This window comes from Sciurus carolinensis, chromosome 4 (genome assembly GCF_902686445.1).
Source record: "Sciurus carolinensis chromosome 4, mSciCar1.2, whole genome shotgun sequence".
Taxonomy (NCBI): Eukaryota; Metazoa; Chordata; class Mammalia; order Rodentia; family Sciuridae; genus Sciurus; species Sciurus carolinensis.
Window position 1 is genome coordinate 150,959,041 of NC_062216.1, and position 22,556 is coordinate 150,981,596.

The 22,556-nt window shown below is 44.1% G+C and overlaps 1 protein-coding gene across 2 annotated transcripts in view; it reads left to right on the forward strand.

Annotated features, from left to right (window-relative positions):
- Plxnc1 (plexin C1) overlaps window positions 1–22,556 on the forward strand; it is a 141,339-nt gene that overhangs the window by 23,143 nt on the left and 95,640 nt on the right. For both annotated transcript variants that reach the window (XM_047548414.1, XM_047548413.1), the window contains exons 3-4: window positions 7,933–8,067; window positions 11,916–12,016. In XM_047548414.1, coding sequence (XP_047404370.1) covers window positions 7,933–8,067; window positions 11,916–12,016 — 236 coding nt within the window. The remainder of the gene's footprint in view (window positions 1–7,932; window positions 8,068–11,915; window positions 12,017–22,556) is intronic.

Genomic DNA, 22,556 nt, shown 5'->3' on the forward strand with positions numbered 1-22,556 from the left:
TGAACTTCAGCTGAGATACTGGAGCACTTCTGAAGTGTCTTTTAAAGACATACTTTTTCCAAGGGAGACAGCACCACCTGCACAGGTAAGATTTTAGTGATGATCCGTGGAAAAGCTAGGCTCTGTGGTATGCTAATGCCTTCACTGCACTCCTGCCTTGATTCCTAAATCCCTTTATAAGGTTTTAGAGAAATCGAAGGAATTTAGAACTTAAAGGGTCCTGCCCCCTGGTTTTTATCAGCAGGTGATCCTCAGGGTCATGAGGCAAGTGCTGTCCATCACTCCCCCTCCCCACCCCACCCCCATCACTTCCCCATTTTACTTCCTGTCTGAAGATGGTTGCATGCAATAATTTTTTTCAGTTGTCAGCATCTCCAGTGAAATCAGCTGAAAAGTATGGCTACTCTGAACTCAGCCCTTGGGAATTCACATTGCTCAGGCCACTCAGAGTACGCCATTCTAGAAACACACAGCTATCTTTCTCCAGGTTGGGGTACTGCCTATCATGTGGTTTGGATTCCTCTGAGCTGACTCTGTTACATAGAGAATATTGTCCTTATCTCAAGGGCAAAGTGGAATATTTTGAGCTTTTCCGGGTGGTAAAGTAAGTAATAAGGGAATATGCATGAAATTTGAAATTTGTAACTTTATTCATGCCCATTAACCTTTCTTGTAAGCATAAAAGATAAGCAGGTGGCGGGTGAGGCATAATAATAGCTGATGTTTCTGAGCTTTTGCTCTGTGCCAGGCTTTATCACCAGCCTCTGCATGGGTTAACTCAGTTCTCCTTACGAGTCAGTACTGTAACCAGCCCCAGGTTATAAATGGAAAAACCAAGACTTAGGGAGGTTAGTAGTTTGCTCAAGGTGAATTGAACTGAGATAGTCTGTTCAGAGTCCAAACTTGTGTTCCCCTAACTCAACTGCTTTAACAGTTAAAATATAATCTGTAGAGCTTGGTGAAGTTCCTGGAACTAGTCTTAAACATTTTCTTTCTAATATTGGGGCATCTGGGCTGATCCCAAGATGCAGGTATTTGAGGTCCTGAGAAAGGTTTTAGTTTTTTTTGGAGACAGCCTTCTGGCAATTGAGTAGTAACCCCCACCCTCAGGGTTGCTAGGCTCATGGGAGCATCTGATCCCCCATTAGGACCTCAGCTTTCCCCAGTGGGCTTGTTTTGAGGTCAGCTAGGACTTATGTGTTCAGGTTGATTTTATTTATTTATTTATTTATTTATTTTTTTTTTTTTTAGTTGTCAGTGACTTTTATTTTATTTATATGCAGTGCTGAGAATTGAACCCAGTGCCTCACACATGCCAGGCAAGTGCTCTACCACTAACCACAACCTCAGCCCCCAAGTTGATTTTTGATTGGCCCCAGTGATAAGAAGCTCTTGTTTCCCCAGTGTCCTTGCTATTGAATAAGAGTTCAGGGTGCAGGATCCTGCCATATTACCATCTCCAGCAGAGGGGTATGTCTCACATGCTTACAGTCAGGACTGGCTACCTGTGTGGCCCCCCAAACTCAACCTCCTCAAATGGATTTCATTTTTCCAAATCATGGAGTAAAATTTAACCAGTTCCTACATCCCTGAAACTGAAGTCCTAATTAGAAGAAGATATATTCCATGCTTATATAATTATATCAAAATGGACTCTACTGTCATGTATAACTAAAAAGAACCAATTAAAAAAAATTAACCAGTTCCAAGAAAGTTCTTCCAGAAGTCGAACTATGAAATACCTGAAGCGTCTATCTTGACTCTGGTTATTAAAGTTTTCAAATAATAGAAAATACAAAAAGAGAATATTTTATAAGGGCAAGCTCTGTTTATACTCCCACTGAATGTAAGGAAAAGGAAGCCTTGGGGAACCAGGACAGGACCTGGATCTGGAAGTGGGGATTGTGGAGAGGGGAGGTGATGGTTGGCCGTGTAGAACATCATATGAAACTTATTTCAAGTTCACCCCTACCTCGTGCATTCATGCTTGTGAATTTGCAGGGGTGCTCCAAAATGTAACAATTTCTCCATGTAACCCACAAACCTACAACTTGGGGTTCAGGCTGTGTGCTTCTCTTCCTTTATTACTTATGTTGAAATAAGCAGATTGGAAACAAAAGAGAATTTTGCTTTAATCTTCATATTTTATCCTTATTATTCCTAAACTACTAAGACACATGAGGAGATAATCAGCTGGTTTTTTCCTGGGTGTGCACGTGTGTGTGAGTGTGCATGTATGTGAGTATGCATGTGTGTGCTTATTGTGGTTTAGGTCTCCTGGCCAGCATTTCTTAGAAACTGTTCATGGAAAAATAAGTAAATGAGAGAATGGACTTGTGTACCCTTCAACTGATTAACTCCACAAAACAAGGCCTTGGAGAAGAAATTTGGGCTAAAATGTTTTGGCTTTTCAAACACCCATGGTGTTCTCATCTCATGGTGATCATAAAGGAAAAAGGAAGCAGTCTTTTGTTTAATTCTTCTCCCTGCTGGTCTTCCTCACCTTCCCCTGAGTGATGCTGAGATCCGTCCTGCCACTGCATGGTGTGGAAGTTTCCACTTAATTTCAGCAGCATCCTTGGGAGATTTTTGTATGCAACAAAAATCCCAGGGCTAGTTAATAGCCTACCATGAGGCTTCAGGAAGATGTCAACAGAAACAATATGTTGACATGAACTGAAATTCTCCATTGGGGAAAATTTGTTTTCTACACAGGCTCTGGCTAGAAGAATGTGAAAAGCCTTCTAAAATCTTGAATGCTAATAGAGTAGCTTTTCATTTAATAAATATTTATTGGGCATCTTTTCTGTGCCAGGCATGGTTCTGGGTACTGAGGGTACAAAGGTGAACAAAATAGACAAGGCCCCCACTCTCCGGGGGGGAGAAAAAGACAGAAAACAAGTCAATTAATTATCTAGTGATAAAGTCATTTCAGATAGAGATCAGTGCTCAGAAGGGTACAGCGTGATAAGGAGAGAGTGACAGTGAGGCACAGTAGAGAGGAGATCAGGGAAAGCTTCTCAGAGGAGGTGACGTTTGAAGGACAAAGGGGTATGTAAGAATATACACGGAGGAGGCTCAGAGTGGCTTCAGATTAGATCTATATTAAGGTCGTGTGCTGGAAGCAATAAATAAAAATCCACATCGTGCCCAGGGAGTCGGTGTGAATTGGATGAGCTTTCTCTTATGCAAAATTCAACCCATTTTGGGTTTCTGTGACTCACGGTTCCAGCCTGTACCGTTTTACTGATCATTTTTCTTTTCCCAAGGCTGTGGCTAAACCAGGCTGAGGGAGGAATGTCTCCCTGGTTCCAGTCTTGGCTTCCTTCTCTCTATGGATGTTCTCATGAATTTTACAGTTTGAAAGTCCAAGTGTTCCATTGGTACCTTTGGCTGGGCTGGGGTGGGCTGGCCTGGGCTGGGTGGGAGATGGTGCTAACAGAAGTCTGCCCTGTAGTCATCGGAGAGAGAGGAGATGGAAGACCCCAGCAGCAGAGCCCCCACCTTTCCCCTTATCACTTTTGAGACCCTTGGAATGACGATGAAAACTTCCTCTTGTCTGTCCCCAGAGTGATAGAGATCAACTTGGCATAATCTAGCAAAAAGAAAAGCAATTTGACCCACACGCCCTCAACATTTTTTAATTAAAATTTTTTTTTTTAATTTCTTAAGGTAAGACACTGACATTATTCAAAAGTCAAAAGAACCAAGAAAGTATACAGTGAAAGTCACCCATTCCTGACTTCAGAGGTGACCAATGATAATAGTTTCATGATCTTTCCAGGGAGAGGATGTCTAAAAGCAAAAAGGAGAAGAGATTCTTCCCCTCCCCGCTTTTATTAAACATGTAGTATATGTGTATTTACATATCTACATAATATGTGATACATAAAGAACCTTCTAATTATTTTTACACCTGAAGAGTAGTAGTCCATTGTTTATACTACAGTTTACTTAGCCAATTCCCAATTGCTGGACATTTAGATGGTTTCAGTCTTGTTTCTAACACATGATTCTGCAATGAACATGTGAGATTTCATGTATATGAGGGACTGCAGGGTCCAAGGGCACGTGCTTTATAATTTTGACACCATAACGCCAGATTGCCTTCCAGAAGAGTCCCACCTATACCACTGATGACATGTGCCAGTTACACCCAGCTTCTGTAGTTAGCAGGACAGGCTTCAGTGCCAAGTAGCTTGTTCAGGAAACTGGTTGTGAATCCCTGGCACACAGCACATCTTGGTAACAAAAGCCAAAATGAGAAAGAAATGCGTCCCTGCTCTTAATTCAGGATTCTAGAAAGAATGCCGGTGCCTCATCTCCAAGATATCAAGTAAATAAACCAACCACACCATCTATATTAACCATGCTGCAACAGTTGATTAAAAAATTTTCAGTACTCCTCTTCCGCTGAAAATGGACAAGTGGTGGTGTTTTGTATATTATGTTTTTATTTATTTTCTTATTATAAGCAAATCCCAGACTCTATCATTTCATCCGACCATATTTCATCACACATCTCTAAGAAATTATAGTTGCTTTCTTAGATAAGTATAATCATAATTCCATTGACACAATGAACACAATTATTGGTAATTCCTTAGGATTATTTATCATCCAGTTCATATAATCAAATTTTCACAATTGACTCAAAAATGTATTTAAAATTCTCTTATTGGAATTGATATCTGAGCCATATATGGTAGTCCATATCTCTTTGCAGAGCAGCTTCCTCTCTTAGTTTTATTCCTTTCCACTGACTTCCTAGAAAACTGGGTCCTGTATCCTACCGACCTCATACTGTGAATTTGGCTTCCTCATGGTGTCATTTAGCTTGTCCCTCGACTCAGTCTGCTCTCGAATGCTAAGAGGAAATTAGAACTAGAGGCTTAATTAGATCCAGGTTCCACTTTATTGGCCAGAATGGAGCATAGACTGTGCTGTAGAACGTTGCTTTCAATGCTATGAATTCCTGAAAATCTCAGGACAGCAGCCTCTTTTAAGCCTTACTTTTTTTTTTCTTTTTTCTTTTTTTTTATTTTTACAGATTGCATTTTGATTCATTTTACACAAATGGGGTACATCATTTCCTTTCTATGGTTGTGCACGACATAGATTCACACCATTCGTGTAATCATACATGTCCTAAGGATAACAATGTCTGTCTCATTCCACCATTTTTCATACCCTCTCCCCTCTTTCATTTTCCTCTACATAATCCAAAGTTCCTCCATTTTTAAGCCTTACCTGAGAATAATTCTATCAATCTTTTCTTTTTTTAAAAAAAGAACTTCCTGTTTTTCTTCTTCGAAATAACTACTTTTCAGAACCAGATCAGCTGTTGGAATGCAAGCAGAGAAATAGGCTTATGAATCAGAGATGGCAAGTCCTGACAAGCCCATACCTTGATTGGTACCTGTCCACCCCATGGTTCCACTCACATGTGGCTAGTGAGCACTTGGAATATGGCTAGTGTGCCTGAGGAGCTGAATTTTTAATTTAATTTAAATAGCCAAATGTGGATAGCAACTACTGTATTGAATCATGCAGCTATAGAGTCATGTAAAAATGAAGCACAGACCTATCCTACTTCCCTTGGGACCTAACTGCTTCTGTTTAAGGAAGAGATTTTTTAAAGTCATATTTAATATATTTGGAGATTGACTCTTGCAGAGCTACCACTGAATTTGGTGAGCAGTCCATTGGATTAGTCACATTAGCTTGACCTAAGCACATGATTGAATGAAATCACTGAACACAGGACAAATCGAGACTCAGGAGCAAGTACAGAGAGATATTGCACCTGCCCAACTGATAAGGAGCCTGTAACTATACAGCAGATAACTAGCTGCCATCAGGATATTTACATATAGGCATTGCATTGGTCAATAGATGTAACTGACATTAGAAAGTAACTTTCTCTGGTAAGAATCTCAGGGGCCATTTTTTTTCAAGCCATGTACCCATTGTAACTGAAGTCCATAATGGTAGAAGCGTGAATATAGATAATATATCCAGTTGTGCTCTGGCTCACAGAATGGTGATACCTTCACTTTTCAAAGTATTGTATCAAATGAAGGGATAAATGATTAAGACATGGTCCTTATCCAAGAGGAGCCTACAATCTGGCAATGGATTCTCATCATTATTATCATTATTGAGTATTGGTGATGTGCTAAGCATCTTTCATAATCTTATTTGATTCTTATAAAACCTAATTGTTATGGTTTGTATGTGAGGTGTCCCCCAAAAGCTCACGTGTGAGACAGTGCAAGAAGGTTCAGCGGTGAAATGATTGCTTTATGTCCTTAACCTAATCAGTGAATTACTCCCTGATGGGATTAACTGAGTGGTAACTGGAAGCAGATGGGGCATAGCTGGAGGAAATGGTTCATTTGGGGCATGGCTCTGGGGTATATATTTTATATCTGGAGAGTGGAGATCTCTCTCTACTTCCTGATCACCATGTGAGCTGCTTCCCTCTGCCACACTCTTCTGCCATGATGTTCAGCCTCACCTTGAGCCCTGAGGAATAGAGCCTGCTGTCTATGGATTGAGACCTCTGAAACCAGGAGCCCCCATATGAACTTTTCCTCCTCTATAATTGTGCTGGTCAGGTTCTTTTAGTATTATTAATAAGAAAGGCATCATTAGCCCCATTAGAGACAAGGATATTGAGGCCCAGGGACATTGAGTTACTAGTTCAAGTTAGCACAGATCCTTACAGGGTAGAACCAGCATGCAAACCCAAACCCAAGCCACCACTATATTTCTCTGGGATTATGATAATGGTCTTCCAGTGGTCTTTTGACCCCTGCTTTGGGCCCTGTCTTCTCACCATGTCACTCCTCTGATTAAAGCCCTATTATGACTTCCTCCCTCCCACCTGGAGTAAAAGGTAAAATTTTTACCTAGGCCAACAAGACCCTATGGTATCCACCCCATTACCTCACTAATCACTACCTCACTCCACTCAAGCCTTACTCGCCTCCTTCCATTTTAGGGCCTTTGCACTGGCAGGGCCTCTTTCAAAATCATGTTTGATCAGACAATAGAATGACCCACTCCTTTACCTCCTGCAAGTTTCTAACTAAATGTCACCTTTTCCGTAAGGCCCCCTTGAGCATGCACTCTCCAGCTCCTTCCCCTGCTTCATTTTAACCTAGTCCATTCATACCTTCTGTATGCTTATAGTTTACTCTTTCATTGTTAATTGTCTGCTGCTGCTCCCTTGTACACACACACACACAAGTGAAGGTAAGTTCTGAAGGCAGTCTCACTCCCCTCACCCCATTTCATTAGCTGCCATTTTCCAAACACCTGGAACGGTGCCTGATATACAATGGTGTTCACTAGATGTTTGTTGACTGAAGATGAGTGAAGCTCAGGTGTCCTACTTTGTAGCCACTGAATACTGATTCACACTTGTTTATATTATTTATATTTTGTATGTAAACACATACCTATTCATCTATACCTGCTAACTTGTCTGCGTTACTTTAAAATGCATGACTGTGTAGCATTGTGTAGGAAAATCAGAGTAACCCATGCAAATATATGTTAGTTTCAGACTCACTGTTGGCACAATATTAATGAAACTGTCACACAGGGCTTATGATAGGACCGTGTACTCAGAAATTGTGGACAACAAGTTTCCATGTGTGAGGATGTTGACCTGGGATTGAAGAGTGGCTTTTTGTTAGTTTGGGGTGACTTTGTTCACTGCAAAAGTAGATATACTTGTGCTTGTCACTGCTGACTTTATTGAAGACCAAGACTACTGAGGATGATTCAGGAAGGTGGTACCTAACCCAGCATGTATATTGGGTGAGAAGACTGTGGTTTTAGAATTAAGTTGCGGATTGTTGAACCCTGATATTCCAAATACCTAATAGAAATTGTATTTTTCTTTTTGAAAAAAAAAAAAAGGTTATTCTTGGTGAGAATTTGACTTCAAATTGTCCGGAGGTTATCTATGAAATTAAAGAAGAGACACCTGTTTTCTATAAACTCGTTCCTGATCCCAGAAAGAATATCTACATCTATCTAACAGCCGGAAAAGAGGTAGGCTGAAATACTAGTTATTGCTTCTGACTTCTGAATAAAAATTATTTAATTGATGTCATTATCTAGTGACATAGCTTTTACTTTCAACTACTGAGTTTAAACACTGCTGCAGGCTTCAAGAGGTTCACAGGCATGGAATTAAAAACCTTACCGACTGTCAGTAAGTAAGCAAGAAATATTACCTATTTAGACAATTTTATTATTGGCTATATTTCCAGTGCCAAGTTTTTCAGAGGAGGGTATGCTTGCAAATGGGCGCATAATCAGCAAGGTAACTGAATTTACACATTTATTGTGTGGGCACTGAACGGTTAGAAGCATTTATGAATATACCCAGTGGGACTGGCTTTGGAGTTTGGGGTTAATATCAGGCCACAGTCTCATACACATTCATGAACCAGGAAATATATGTCACTCACCCTCCTTCCCTTAATTTATCTGGCTGTTTTAGTTTTTCTTGCTTGTGCTTTCTAAAATAAAAATAATACCTTTTAAACATTTTCTTCATCTTCACAAAATGCTTTCACCAAGGGAAGGGGAGAGGAAACTAATTTTTATTGTGTCCCTAGTGGTTCTGTGCTAGACACAGTTCTTTGTATGGTCTCTCTCTAGATGCTTAGAGTTGTGTGTGCACACCCACATACACACAACAGAATAAAGAGTACTAATGAAGTGTGTTAGTGATTGAATGAGATAAAGTTACCTTTGTTCTAATCATGAAGAATCTAAAATTAGAAAGGTTAAATAATTAGCTCAAGGATATAATTATATGGTAGTTTTTTTATGGGGCTAGAATTCAAACTCTGCCCTGATACTAAAGCCCATGAGAAAGGAAGTCAAATTCCAAGTTTGTGGTTCTGATGTGGTGGTTTCAATCTATGGCACAGAGAAGATCCATGAGACTTAAATAATTATGTAATGGTTGTAACTAATGTCCTCAGTGCCACCCCCATTTCCATTTTGTTTTCTTTTAGTCATTCTAAGAAGAGAGCAATCTATACATACCTTTCGAAGTCACAGTAGGTGTCAGGTATTCATAGTGTCTGGTATTCTTTTAAAAATGACCAATTGTTCTTTGCACAATGGAAAGTTCTATTGTCAAAATGGTCACATTGAGATGGCCACAGCTGAGTCTCCCACCACATTATAAGCCAGTTCTTCACTACAGTCTTCTGTGCCAACTTGTGCCACCCACCATTCAAACACCTCTTCCCATGCTTCTTCCTGGGGATCCCAGATCTGCAAGATTTTTGTCTACTCAACAAACTATGTATATTAAGTAACCAATTCCTATTCCTGAGCTTTATTTATCCAGTGCATCTCTAAACTGCCAGCCAGAGAACTTAACTGTGCTGCCACACAGAGCTGATAAAATTCCAACCCCCGAAGCAAAGACATCAGAATTCTGGCTTAATCCATTCATTTTTCCATTTAGCTTTTTGAAATATTGCAAATGACTCATAAATCCCTACTGCTACCCTCATGGACAGAAACAGAACCCCAGGACCCAGGACTGTAGGTGGGAATCACTGCGAGAACCACCAGTAGTTGACAGGTCCTTACTTTCTAGAAAATAAGGAGTTCCAGTTCCTGGTCACTCCAAGCCTCAAGTCTTGGCAAGTTTTCAACTGTCATCCAAACTGATGATTCCAATGTTCTTCATTTAGGGTTATCACTACAGGTCCTATTAGTTGATTCTGGTTGAGCAAACATAACCCCCAGAGAGACAAAACCCAAGGAAAGTTCTTTTGTAGACGTTCAGGAATATAATATCAGCTAAATTAATAAACCATGGGAAATCCATAAAATGATATAATACATGGCCATTAAACATAATCCCATGGAGATACATGCATTGATGTGGAGTAGTCACTATAGGGTGTTGCTAAGTTAGCAGGTACAGTGTAATATTTATGGAGAGCTTTACTTGTGTACTTAAATGCACTCAGTGGTCATTCTCAAAGAACATTCTGGAGACTCATATTCCACTGATGTTCTGAGTGGAAGTGGTCCTGTGATCAACTGTTCCTCTCCCGTACCCCCATGGTGCTCAGCATATTTAAGGGTCTCAGAAGCCTGTGCTAAGGAAACCTATTTAACTTTTTTAGTCTCAGGTTCATGTTTGTTGATAGAACCCTTTTCTTACATAATATCCATAGCGAATATTTATGACACACATTATTTAGTATTATCAGACAGTGTCCATAGTAACCTCAGAAGTGGGTTGTACCATCACCATTTTACAGATGAGGAAGCAAGGTTGGAGAGGTTACATGACACTTATTAGAACCCCTCGGAATTAAAAAGATGTTTCGTGAGCTGAAGGAAATATCTGCATTCTGGTTCAGGCGCTGTGGGCTGCATCTGCCAGCAGCATGGAGCATGGTGAAATACATGGAAGGGTGCGGCTGTTCTCCATGAAGTCACCCTGGAACAGAGTGGTCCTCCTCAGGATATCCCATTTCCCCCATGAACCCCATTTAGAACTCTCCACTTCTCTGATCTTAGGTAGTTACTTATAAGTCCTAGTACGTAGAGCCTCCCAGCATAATGAGTTCCACAAGTTTCCGTATTACTTCCTGTAGTATTGGCCTTCAAAAATGTGCCATGGGAAGTTCAGGTGCTCTGAGACTCTGACAGGCATCTCAGCTGCCTGGGTCTCCCCAGCATGGGCCACTCTGGGGGCTCCTGTTTCCTGACAACTGAAGAGGCAGCTCTAGGGGTAGGGAAGTAGTTTGAATACTTCCCTGATTCTTTTATTTTCACCTCCAGTGGAGAGGATGGGAGTGAGCAAACCAGGAGCTGAGGTGATGGAGCTACCCGGGACAGGGATGGTCTTGACCTCTGCATTCTCACATCCGGTACCAACCTTATGCTGACCCTCCTGGGGCAAAGCCAGTTGCTATTCCCAAATGCCCATTTCCAAAATGCCACACACAAATCACACACTGACTATCCCTATATGAAAACCAGGTAATAGGATTCCATGATTCCTGTGGAAGTCATCAGTAGCAGATCAGAAACCCAGACTCAGGTCAGGCTCACCGGGAAGAGCTCAACACAAATTCCTAGGCCCCATCCTCAGACTTGGCAAGAATCTCAGTGGCAGGAAAGGCTGGGAATTGATCGTCCCTCAGTATCTTCCAGGGATTGGTTCCAGGAACCGCCTGAAATACCAAAATTCATGAATGCTCAAGTCTGACATATAAAACTTGCATATAACCTCCGCACATTCTTCCATATACTTTGTCATCTTGAGATTGCTTATAATGCCTAATACACCGTCAGTCCTATGCAAATAGATGTTATACTGTATTATTAATGAATAATGATGAGAAAAAATGTACTGAACAGGTACAGACACATTTTTTTTGTGGGGGTGGAACTGGAGATGGAACCTGGAGGTGCTTACCCACTGAGCCACATCCCCAGCCCTTTTAATTAATGAATTTTTTTTTTTTTTTTTTTTTTTGAGACAGAATCTTGCTAAGTTGCTTAGGGTTGCTGGGTGGGATTACAGGTGTGTGCCACCATGCCAAGCTCAGACACATTTCCCCCCCCATATTTTCAATCTGTGAATCCTGGATATGGAACCTGCAGATATGGAAGGCTCACCATACATACTTTCTGAAGTTACCCAGGTGATCTTTACCTACAACTTCCTCATATCCTAGAACTTGAGACCTGTCGCCTGATACCATTGTGGAGGCATTCAGAGTTCAAGTTGATAAATATACTCTTTGTGGCTTTCATCAGATAAGGTGTTGTAGGTTTTTTTGGTGGTGTTGTGTGTGTGTGTGTGTTGCCTATAATTCCATCTGAACCACTGTCATCTTTATTTTTAGGTGAGGAGAATTCCTGTTGCAAACTGCAGTAAACATAAATCCTGTTCCGAGTGCTTAACAGCAGCAGACCCCCACTGCGGTTGGTGCCATTCGCTACAAAGGTATTTCCTGAGTTCTTCCTCCTTAGCTCGAATGTCCCAGAGTGTCCTTCAGCAGGACACTTGTTGCCCTACCATAACCATCCATTCCAGTGACCTGGGGGAACGGATCTCTTCCAGAACTGAAATTTCATTAATCCCTGAAGATGCTTCCAGCCATGTCAGTGCCCTGGGCCACTCAGGGCCACTGAATTGGAGGGGAGAGGAGAAGGGTGTGCATCATGAAGCGGGAGGGGCCAGAGCAGGCAGATTTGCTCTCACTTGCTCCAGAGTGCCCCAAGACTCAAGAGAGAGAAGCAAAAGATTCTCCCTTGGAGAAGATAAAAGAATAGGGATGTTTGAAAATTTTCAAATGAATCCTCATCATGTCATGCATTCTGTTTGCCCCATGGAAGCCTTATTATTGATGGCATTGTCTCCTCATGCGCCATGCAGCCATAGGCCTAATGTACAATCTCGGTCTCCAGGCAGAATCTGCCCAGCCTGGTCTTGAATTACGATGTACACGACCCATCTAGGCTCAGGGGCGACTTGTAGCGGCTTCCTCTCCATGGCAGTTCTTAGCGTCGCTGGGACCAGCCTGGTTGGATCCGCTGTTGCCATGGCAACCCAGTACTCCGCGCTTGCTATAGAAGCAAGAAGGAAGAGAGCCTGAGCTGCAGCTCAGGCAGGAAAGGGGGGAAAAAATAAAACGTATAACAGTGTCTGTCAGTCTGGTGCTTTTAGTTTTTAAAGGTGCAAAAGGATAAGAGAGAGTCAGGCAGGTGGAGAGATGCTGACGGCTGAGCAGGAGGGCAACTGGGGAAAGCAAAGGGGCCCAGGAAGCAAATTGGGGAGATGGTGGAGGAGGAAACCAAGAGGAATGAAGGGAGAGAGGGGGATGTCATGTAAGCTAGCGGTTCAGGAAACACACTAAAAATATGGGGATGGAATTAATTAAGAGTTCACGGAGGAAGTCACAATCCAAGCAGCCACTAGACAAGTGACCGCCCTCCCCTTTTGCTGTGGCTCCTTACCTGGCTGTTTCCATCAGAGTCACTGGCAGACAAAAGAGGCAGCCCAGGAAAATTCTCATGAATAATTGTAATTGGGTAGGAACCTTTTCTTCCTGTCGTTTGCCCAAGAGTAGAGTTGAAGAAATTAACCGATCACGGCCAGCGTTTTATCATCGCACACCCGCTGAGCAGTCTTGCCATGATCTTTTAGATCTGTTCCATTTCGGTAGCCTCTCTGTTTGTAGAGCTCTATGCTGGGGGATGATTTGGTGATGCTGGTGATGGTGGTGGTGATTTTAAAAACCACATGTAGCTAGTGACTACTTGTTGGACAAGGTCAGGTCTGGGGTGACGGGAGATGTCCAAGATGGGAGTTGGCAGTATGGAAAATGGTAGTCACAGAAGCGTTAAGAGCAGACCTGCAAGGGAGTGTGAATAGGGGAGAGAAGTTCCAGAACTGAGCGTGGAGGTTCTGCAGTGTTTAGAGATTGGGGAGAAGAAGGGAAACAGAAACGGAAATGAGGAAGGAGCAGACAGAAAGAGAAGAGGAAAAACAGAAGGGGTGGTCTCTGCAAGCCCAGGGGAAGGAGGAGGGAGCCATCCACTGTGCCAGCCCCTGCAGAGAGGTCCAGGGCAGAAGTGACCCACTGGACTTAGCAGGTGAGGGTTGGTGACTGTGACAGAGGTCTGTGTTTGGGGAGGTACTGAAGCTATGAAAGACAATGGGAAGAAAAGGAGGCAGAGAGCAGGGACAGCTCCTTAGGGGAACTTTAGTGGGAAAGGCACCAGAAAAAAAAAAAAAAAAATGGAGAAGCTAGAGGAGAATATGGAAAAAGAATTTTAAAGATACATGAAGCAGCAGTACACTTTTGGGCTGTTGGGATAATTCCAGTAGACTGTTGCAGGAGAGAGGAGGGAGAATTATAGAATGTTGTCCTTCAGCAGATGACAAAAAATATGACCTAGGGTGTCACAGGGAGGTCAGCACGGACAGTTCATCCTCGGTGACGGGAGAGAAGGTGAGGATCTGGGCCTGGGTGCAGGATTGTGCAGAAGCAGGTGCATTGTCTTCGCATTGCTTATGTCATCTTCTGTGACTTTAGACCAGTGACAGCAAAGCGGGGGAGGAGGCTCGGGAAGTTTGAGGAACAAAGAGAGAAAAGGAGTGAAATAGGAGATGGGGCAGAGAACAGAGAAGGGAAATGCAGCATGGTTGCTTGGCAGCATTGGGGCCCCCTTGATGTGGGTGCTCTTGCCTTTGAAGCAGAGCAAGAAGCTCGGGGCCAGGGAGCTGAGGGAGCATATAACACATGAAGGCTGATGGCGAGATGGATCTTGACCTGGCGCTGAGGAGGGAAGACGTGTGCACCGAGGCTCAGGGATGTAAGGCATTGGAGGTTGTGGTTGGCGAACTGGAAATAGAGTGGTGGATGGATAGTGGGGGGCTCAAGGTTGAGGTCATGGCGGGGTGCAGGTATTGGGAATGACCGATCTCGGGAAGGCTGTGTCCCTGAAGTAGGGATAAAGATGAGATCATTGACAGACAAGGGTCAAGGATCTGAGAGGGTCGCCGAGTGTTCTATGGATCAGGCACCTGTGTGGAAATTGCAGTCACCGGAAGGAGGGTGGGCACAATGCTGGAGAGAGCCAGGAGCTCAGTAGTCAAGGAATTTGGGAAGTGGCCTCCCTCCGGGGGGCGGGGGCAGGTCTATGGATGGCACCAACAAGGAGTGGTTCAGGGTGGTGTCTGCTGGCAGGACACGCTCAACAAGGGAGAAGGAAGCAGCCAGCTCTTGAGGGGATGGGGAAGCTGGGTCCTGAGAGGAGAGCTGCTTGCAGTCAGATCCAAAGGTGAAAGGAGCAGTCAGAGAAGAGGTTGAGGAGCCCGGGCTGTTCATGGATTCCAGCTTCTACAAAACCCTGCTTCCTGCTTCCCCTGCCCAGTTCCGGTTCTCTCCCAGATGAGCAGCCCTTTTAAAATCCAAGTGCCACCCCCCAGCTTGATAACCACCACGGGCTTTGCTTTAGGGTTCAGTCCCACCCCTCACTCAGACAGGGCTTCGCGTGATCTGGTCTTTCACTGCTTCTCTGACCTCTCATGCCACTCTCTCCTGTCACTCTACCTTGATCACGTTGACTTTCTTTTAGAACTAAGAATATGCCAAGCATATTCATGCCCCAGGACTTTGGACGTTCCTACTTCCTCATTCTTGAATATTCTTCCCCAGGTCTTTTCATAGCTGGCTCTTTCTTGACTACTGGATCCTAGAACACGCATCTGTCTTCCAATGACTACCCAGTCTTAAGTAGCCTCCCCTTATGTACATTACATTTTATTTTCTCCATGGCCCGTTACTGTGACCTTCTTTCTTTCTCATTTATTTATTTATTTGTTTGTTTATTGTGGTACTGGGGATTAAACCAAGGGTGCTATACCACTGAGCTACATCCCCAGCCCTTTTAATTTTCTTATTTTGGGACAGGGTCTCACTAAGTTGTCCAGGCTGGCCTTGAACTTGCGATCCTCCTGCATCAGCCTCCTGAATTGCTAGGATTACAGATGTGCACCACCTCACTCGGCTGGCCCTATTTCTCTACCTCTCCCTTTATTGAAAGGTATTTCTCTGCTCTCCCTTTATGCTACATTATGTATATGTATATAATGTATATGTATACATAAAACATTTTGTATATAATGTAGCATAATGTATAATGTAGCATAATGTGCTCAAAAGACATACTAAATGAATGAAGCAGATTGAGTGATTGGTGGATTGAATCAATGGCAGTTTGAACCTTGTGCCTTAAGTATTAGAAGATATTCTGAAATCATGGAATGATGGCCCTTCACAGCCACGTCACATCACTTGGTTCTGGCCCAAGATGAAATGAAACTAAGCCTCAGATCTGTGACTCATGTTCAGCTCCCAGTACCATTCAAAATTAGGAATTCTAAAGGGGGATGTTTTCTTATAACTGTAGAGCTGTGTTTATTTTAAATGTCACAGATTTATTTAGAAAAATAATTTATTTTCTCTGTTGAGAAGGTTGAACTTTCTTGTATACATGTCTAGAAAGTGGATTGGGGGGGGCAAGAAAACCATCTTAACTTCCTTTTGATCGGGTGTTAAGAATAGGCACCCAGTATAAGCAGATAAAAAGCAATTAGGTAAACAATGAGCTCTAAAAAGTCTAGTATTTTATTGTGGGAACCTCAAATCCAACCTGTGCTGAATTTGTGTGTGTGGGTGGAAAGTGAATTTTTGCAGGCTGAATATCTTGGGTTTGGAAGCAATTTCTCAGTTTCTCCCATATTGCAAAGCATAGCACATGTGTTCAGTTATGGATTTCCACAAAACTGGCAATCCTGAACCAATGAACGGGTGAGGTTCCAAAAGTTCATTTGCAAGTTTGTTTGGCATACAGAGTGCATTTTCCCATAGAAACAATGTCATAAATTAAGAATTGATTCCTAAGCCAGCCCACAAAACTCAGTTTATTTAATTTCAACAAATATTTGTTGAATACTTACCAAGAGCCCAATGTGGGAAGTGAGATAGCTAGGTACTGTTGAGAAAAATCAGATGGCTTTAAGGAATTCACAAGCTAGCTGAGGGGTGAGGGATAGACCTGTCAGTGGCCAATATTTGTTCACCCAATCATATTTTCAGTCACAAATATTTATTTAAGCAACTATAATGTACTAAATTTTATGCTCAGAACTGGAAATATAGTTCTTTCTTCTCTACATAGAGCTTGTAATTTAGTGTAGGATATAGATAAGTGTATCAGTCAGATTTCTGCCTCAGTAATGCTGTGTAACAAACAACCCCCCCTGAATAATTATTGGCTTACAAAAATAAATTTATTTAAATTTATTTTTCTTGCTCATGGGTCCACCTGTCAGCTGTGGGGAGGAATTTGGGGTCTGTGTCAAGGTGAAGATAGCTTTCAGGTCTGCCTCATAAGACACAGCTTCTGTCTGCCGCATGTTTACTGATATTGCATTACTAAAGCAAGCCTCATAGCCAAGTCCAATATCAGTGGAGAAGGGAAATATACTAGACCTACTCTAGCAGGATCCAGTGCAAAGTGACATGGCAAAGTGCAGGGTGTAATCTTGATGCAGGAGGGACTGAAGAATTGGGAACAATAATCCAATCTATCAGCAAGTAAAGGAGATAAATGAAACAGTATCCTAAGGGCTAGCATGGAGGAAGTAGAGGATTTCATGGGGGTGCATAAAGAACACCTAAGTTTAAGAGGTCAGGGAGGCTTCCTGGAGGAAGGGATACTGAAGCTGAACCTGAAGCGTAGGCGAATATCTGCTAGGTAAACAGCAGGCAGGGCAGCTGACTCAGAAAAGTTGGAGGAAGGCCAGGAGCACAGAGAGCGCCTGCCCTGGAGATCAGCATGGCTGAACACACAGAACAGCAGTGGGGTGGTGGGAGGTGAGGGGCTGGGTAGTAAGGGCCAGTGCGGAAGGGTCTCGTGCAATAAAGAACTGCATTTTGTTGGAAGGACCATGAGGAGCCGCTGCCGGGCTCGCACTGGAAGAGTGAACAGATGAGCTGTGGTTTAGACCCTGGGGCACAAGAGGGGATGTCACCAGGCACAGCAGCTGGTGTGGACCAGGAGGAGTCTGGGGATCGACTCGGTGAGAGCGTGGTGGTGGGAAGAAGTGGGTAGATTCAAGAGCTATTTGGAAGACAGCCCTGGCAGGACTCAGAGATGAACTGAATTCCCCCTCGAGTCTGACACTCTGAAAACAGGGCCATAAAATGAGAAATAAAATACCAAGGTGGCCACAGTTTTTCTGGAAGATGTATTCTCTCTTCCTTGATCCAAGACCTCACAAAGAAAATAAAGTGATACCCAAGCACACACTGGATGCTCCCTGTGTCCCAAGCACTGGACGAGGCCCTACGTTACAGTCCTAAGGGCGGGCACCCAAGTCAGGTGGGGAGGGGCTTCTGAGAGGTGCCAGAGCGGAATCGCAGAGCTCTTTTGCCAAATGCAGAGGCCTGGGTATTGAGCTCACGGGGGAAGGAGCGCAGGCATCTGACTTGGGTGACCAGAGGAGAGAGATGTCATTTACCAAGTAGGATGATGGAAGAGTAGCCCAGTCAGGACACACAACATACGGGGCACGAACTTCCATGCTGGCAGCGTGAGTGGTCCAGCGGAGCAGAGTGAAGAGCTTGAAGTGCCCCTGCTCGGAGTGGAGCCAGGCTTCTGGGCAACCTGCAGGTCCCCTGTCTTCTCTGAGCCACATGGTCTCATCCGTTCAGCAGGGGTAATGAGCGCATCCACACCAGAGGGCTGCTGAGAGGTAAATCAGATGGTGTGCGTGAAGGACCACCACAGAGCCTGGTTCTCAGTCAGCACTAAAGTGACCTTATCTATAGGGGAAGCCACAGGAAGGTCATCCAAAGTTGTCCCCAAGGTTGGGAAAGGCTACAGAGAGGAGGTGGGCTTAACGTTGGGCCTTGAAGCCTGCGTAGACTTTCACCAAGAGAAGAAGGTGTATGGCAGGCACTTCAGGCAGAAGAACCAGCACAGAACGAGGTCTGTTTAGGGAGTGGCAGTTTGGATTTTGTCCCTAGGACACTGGCTCTGGAAGGAAGGAAGGAAGGAAGGAAGGAAATGAGGCTGCCGGGTGGGACCAGGAGGTGAGGGGCTCTGAGTTTAGACTTCATTAGTATGTGCCGGAACTTGTTTAAGGGTTTTAGGCAAGTGGCTGTGTCTTCAAAAACTTTTTGTCTTTTTCAAAAGATTAGCCTGGTGGCAGTGTAAAAGATGAACCGGATTAATTCAGGTATCCGCTTACCGGCCTCCCACCCCATCCCCTGGCAGTGCTGCTTCTCTCTGCTGTGCTTTGTAAAGAGTTTATCTCACGTCTCTTCCTGACTCTTCTACTGGAGGCCATTTCTCCAAATTTCGTGCATCTCCCCATCTCTCCTGACACCACCCTTGGGTTCAGCTTACTTGGGTATCAGACACACAGTGGATTCAAGGATGGATCTTCTTCAGAAAATGGGCCATGCGGGGAAGGCCACCCTTGCCTTTATTGTCCCACCTCTTAATGCCTCACCCCCTGGACAGGGTGGAAACAAAGCCTCGGGGAATGCTAATTATGAGGTATCTGGATGCCCCCCTTGATTATTGGTATCAATTGATATCCCCCCACTGTTCTCCGACCTATTTCTTCTATGGTGATAGTTGGAAGACCCAGGCAGCCCCTGGTAACTTTTTTGAGGTCCTCAGCTGCTGCTGGGCTGTTCCACATGTGAGACCATGAAAGGGATCTTTTCTCAACTGGCCTAACCACAGACTGTGCGATCATCTCCCTGTCAAATTTGCTGAAGGGCTGGGAGCAGCAGACGGGATTTACACACAGGAGAGAAAATGGAGATCTGAATGCTTCCCTGTGTCGATGGCTTGCTGTGGACACACTCCAGCGCCTTGCCTTGCCCTCCTGTCTTGAGGTCTTTCAGCGATATTCCTTCCTCCAGCCCCCCAGAGCCGATCGCTAATCCCAAGTGGACCCTCCCCACCAGGGCTGCCATTGCCCTGAAACTTGACCATGACTACCCATGGTGTGCGGTGTTTGTGGTTTTGTTCTTCTGAAGCCCTAGTGAGTCTGTTCCGCCATTGCGGAAGGTGGGCTGTGGGCCACAGAGAGGACCACCAAGGACTCTTCCATAGAAAAGTCTAGCAGGTGAGCCCCTCATGCTGCAGAGGACAGTTGCACCCAGGGTTGGCCTTGAACACAGGCCGTCCATGGGGCTCCGCCCGACCATCCATCTGGTATCCTGGTACCGAGAGGTCAGTGGCATTGCCATCCCGCTTTGGAGGTGGTTAAACAGGCCCAGACTGCACTGGTTCCCTACTGCTGCTATAATGGATCACCACATACTTAGTGACTTCAACGGTGTGAAGCTGTTGCCTCCAAGTTCTAGAGGTCACGAGTCTGAAAGAGGCTTCACTGGACTAAAGTAAACGTGGTAACAGGACTGTTTCTTCTGGAGGCTGTGGAGAGAACCTGTGTCCTTGCCTTTTCCAGCTTCTGGAGGCCGCCTGCATTCCTTGGCTCTGAGGTCCTTCCTGCATCTTCAAAGCCAGCATCTGCAGATCCCTTGGACTCTGAACTGTTTCCACCCTCACATCTTCTCTGACTCAGACTCTCTTTCCTCCTCTTATGAGGATCCTTGTGATTCCAGTGGGCCACAGAGATAACCCCAAATTCCCATTGTAAACCACATTGCCAAAAGCCTTTGCTATGTAAGGTAATGTGGTCCAGGTCCCAGGGATTAGGATGTGGACATCTTTGGGGGACCATTATTCACCTACCATAGGTTAGACAAGTAGTGGAACTAAGATTCAAATCTGGGCTTAGTTGCAATTCCCAGTGTAAGAAAGTTAAGAGAAACAAGACAGACCTTACCCTTTTTTGTTAATAAGATTTTTTATTTGTTCTAATCAGTTAAACATGACAGTAGAATGCATTTTGATACATCATACAGAAACAGAGTATAACTTCTCATTCTTCTGGTTGTTCATGATGTAGAATCACACCAGTCGTGTAGTCATATATGCACGTAGGGTAATAATGTCCAATTCATTCTACTCTCCTTCCTACCCCCATGCCCTCTCCCCTCTTTTACTCCCCTCTGTCTAATCCAAAGTACCCCTATTCTTCCCTAGCCCCACCCCCTTATTGTGAATTAGCATCTGCATACCAGAGATAACATTTGACCTTTGGCTTTTTGGGGATTGGCTTATTTTGCTTAGCGTGATATTCTCCAGCTCCATCCATTTACTGGCAAATGCCATAATTTCATCCTTTATGGCAGTTGAAGGAGAGGGCAGAGCCTGGAGCAAATGGCCCAAAGGGACTTTTCATGATTAGTGGTGTACCTCAAAAGGGTGATGAAACTCAGTTTGGGTTGCAGAGGCCTCTATTCCATGAAGGTTTAAGCATCTGCATATTCATTCAACAGATTTTATTGAGCACCTAGGATGGGTCAGACTGTGTCCTATGTATTAGGATTCTGAGCACCCACAGTGAACAATGCAGACCAGAATTCACTGTGGCCCTCCTAATGTGGTGTTTTGGTTTCCTAGGGTTGCCATAACAAGTTGCCACAGAGTTGGTGTCTTGAAACAACACAAAGTTATCTTTCACAGTTCTGGAGGCCAAAAGTCTGAAATCGAGGTGTCAACAGGGTCAAGGAGGGTCCAGGGAAGGATCTGTCCTCACCTCTCCCATCTTTTGGTGACTCTGCTGTGATCTCACACCATATCCCCTGTGTGGGTCCATATCTTTGTCTCCTTATTTTTCGAAAGATAGCAGCCATTGTGCATGCAAAGTCATCTTGAGGTCTTTTACTAATTATATCTACAAAGACCCTGTTTCCAAATAAGGTGACATTCTGAGGTCCTGAGTGGGCATTTATTTGGGAAGATGGGCACTGTAAAAAATCAATAAAGAACTATCAGATGACAGTCGGTGCTAACGAAGAAATAAAGTCAAGAAAGAGAACGGGGAACACTGGCAGGAGGTGGGGGGCAGCAGTTTTACACTGGGGGCCCTGGAAGACCTCACAGGGAAGGGGTCATCTGATCCAAGACCTGAAGAGCACGTCGTTCCACTGTGGAGTATCCCACTTGAAAGGTGACAGCAATATTTAGCAGAGCGGCCAGGAGGGTCGTTCGGGACAGGAGGTCATCCTACGCGTGCATTTGTTCCTCCTTTCTCTCCAGTCTGGGATGTGTCCTTGTGCAGATCTCAGCCTTGAAGTCTGTACGGTGACACTTCTTTATGGTCCAGTGCAGTTCTAATGACAGCGATAATAATAATAATGGGATTTGGGGGCAGCCCCTCCTTCTTGTGTGAGGACCCCATTGTGCCAGCTAATTGTGTAGAAGCAAGTAGGACAACTGTCTGTGGGGTGGAAGCAGTGGGGAGCAAGGAGGAGTGTGTTATTCGGGCCTTGGGGCATTACTGAATTACCCTGGCACAGGCTGAACCCATGCATCTGGGTTACCGCGAATGCTGCAAGGAGTTTGGGGAAACTTCTACCAATGGAAAAGGATCTGGGGTCAACCTAGGTACCCCCCTAGGTCTTCATTAACCATTAGAGGGGCTGGGACATAATCCTACTTATTGCAAAGTAGGAGGTGAAGAGGAGATCCATCTGTTAAGGCCACAGCTCCCCCTTCAGCCTCTGAAGGAAATGATTGACACAGGAAGAACGCTCACCTTGTTCCAAAGCCAGTTTGGCTGTTTTGTTGTTGTCATTTGGTAGAACTGGCAACTGAGGTCCTCAGACCTCAGCATCCAAACTCCAGTACTTACCTGTACCATCTCTTTAACTGATGTTCTCTGAAACTTCCAAGGAGCACCATTAAGAATACTCCATTTGGTAATCCATGTTTTAATGGAATAGATTTTTTTTGACATGACCTTATCTCAGGCAGTAGGCACTTTCATAAGTATGTATTGATTGGTTTTTGAAAATTTCTCAGACGTTTCCACTTGTCCG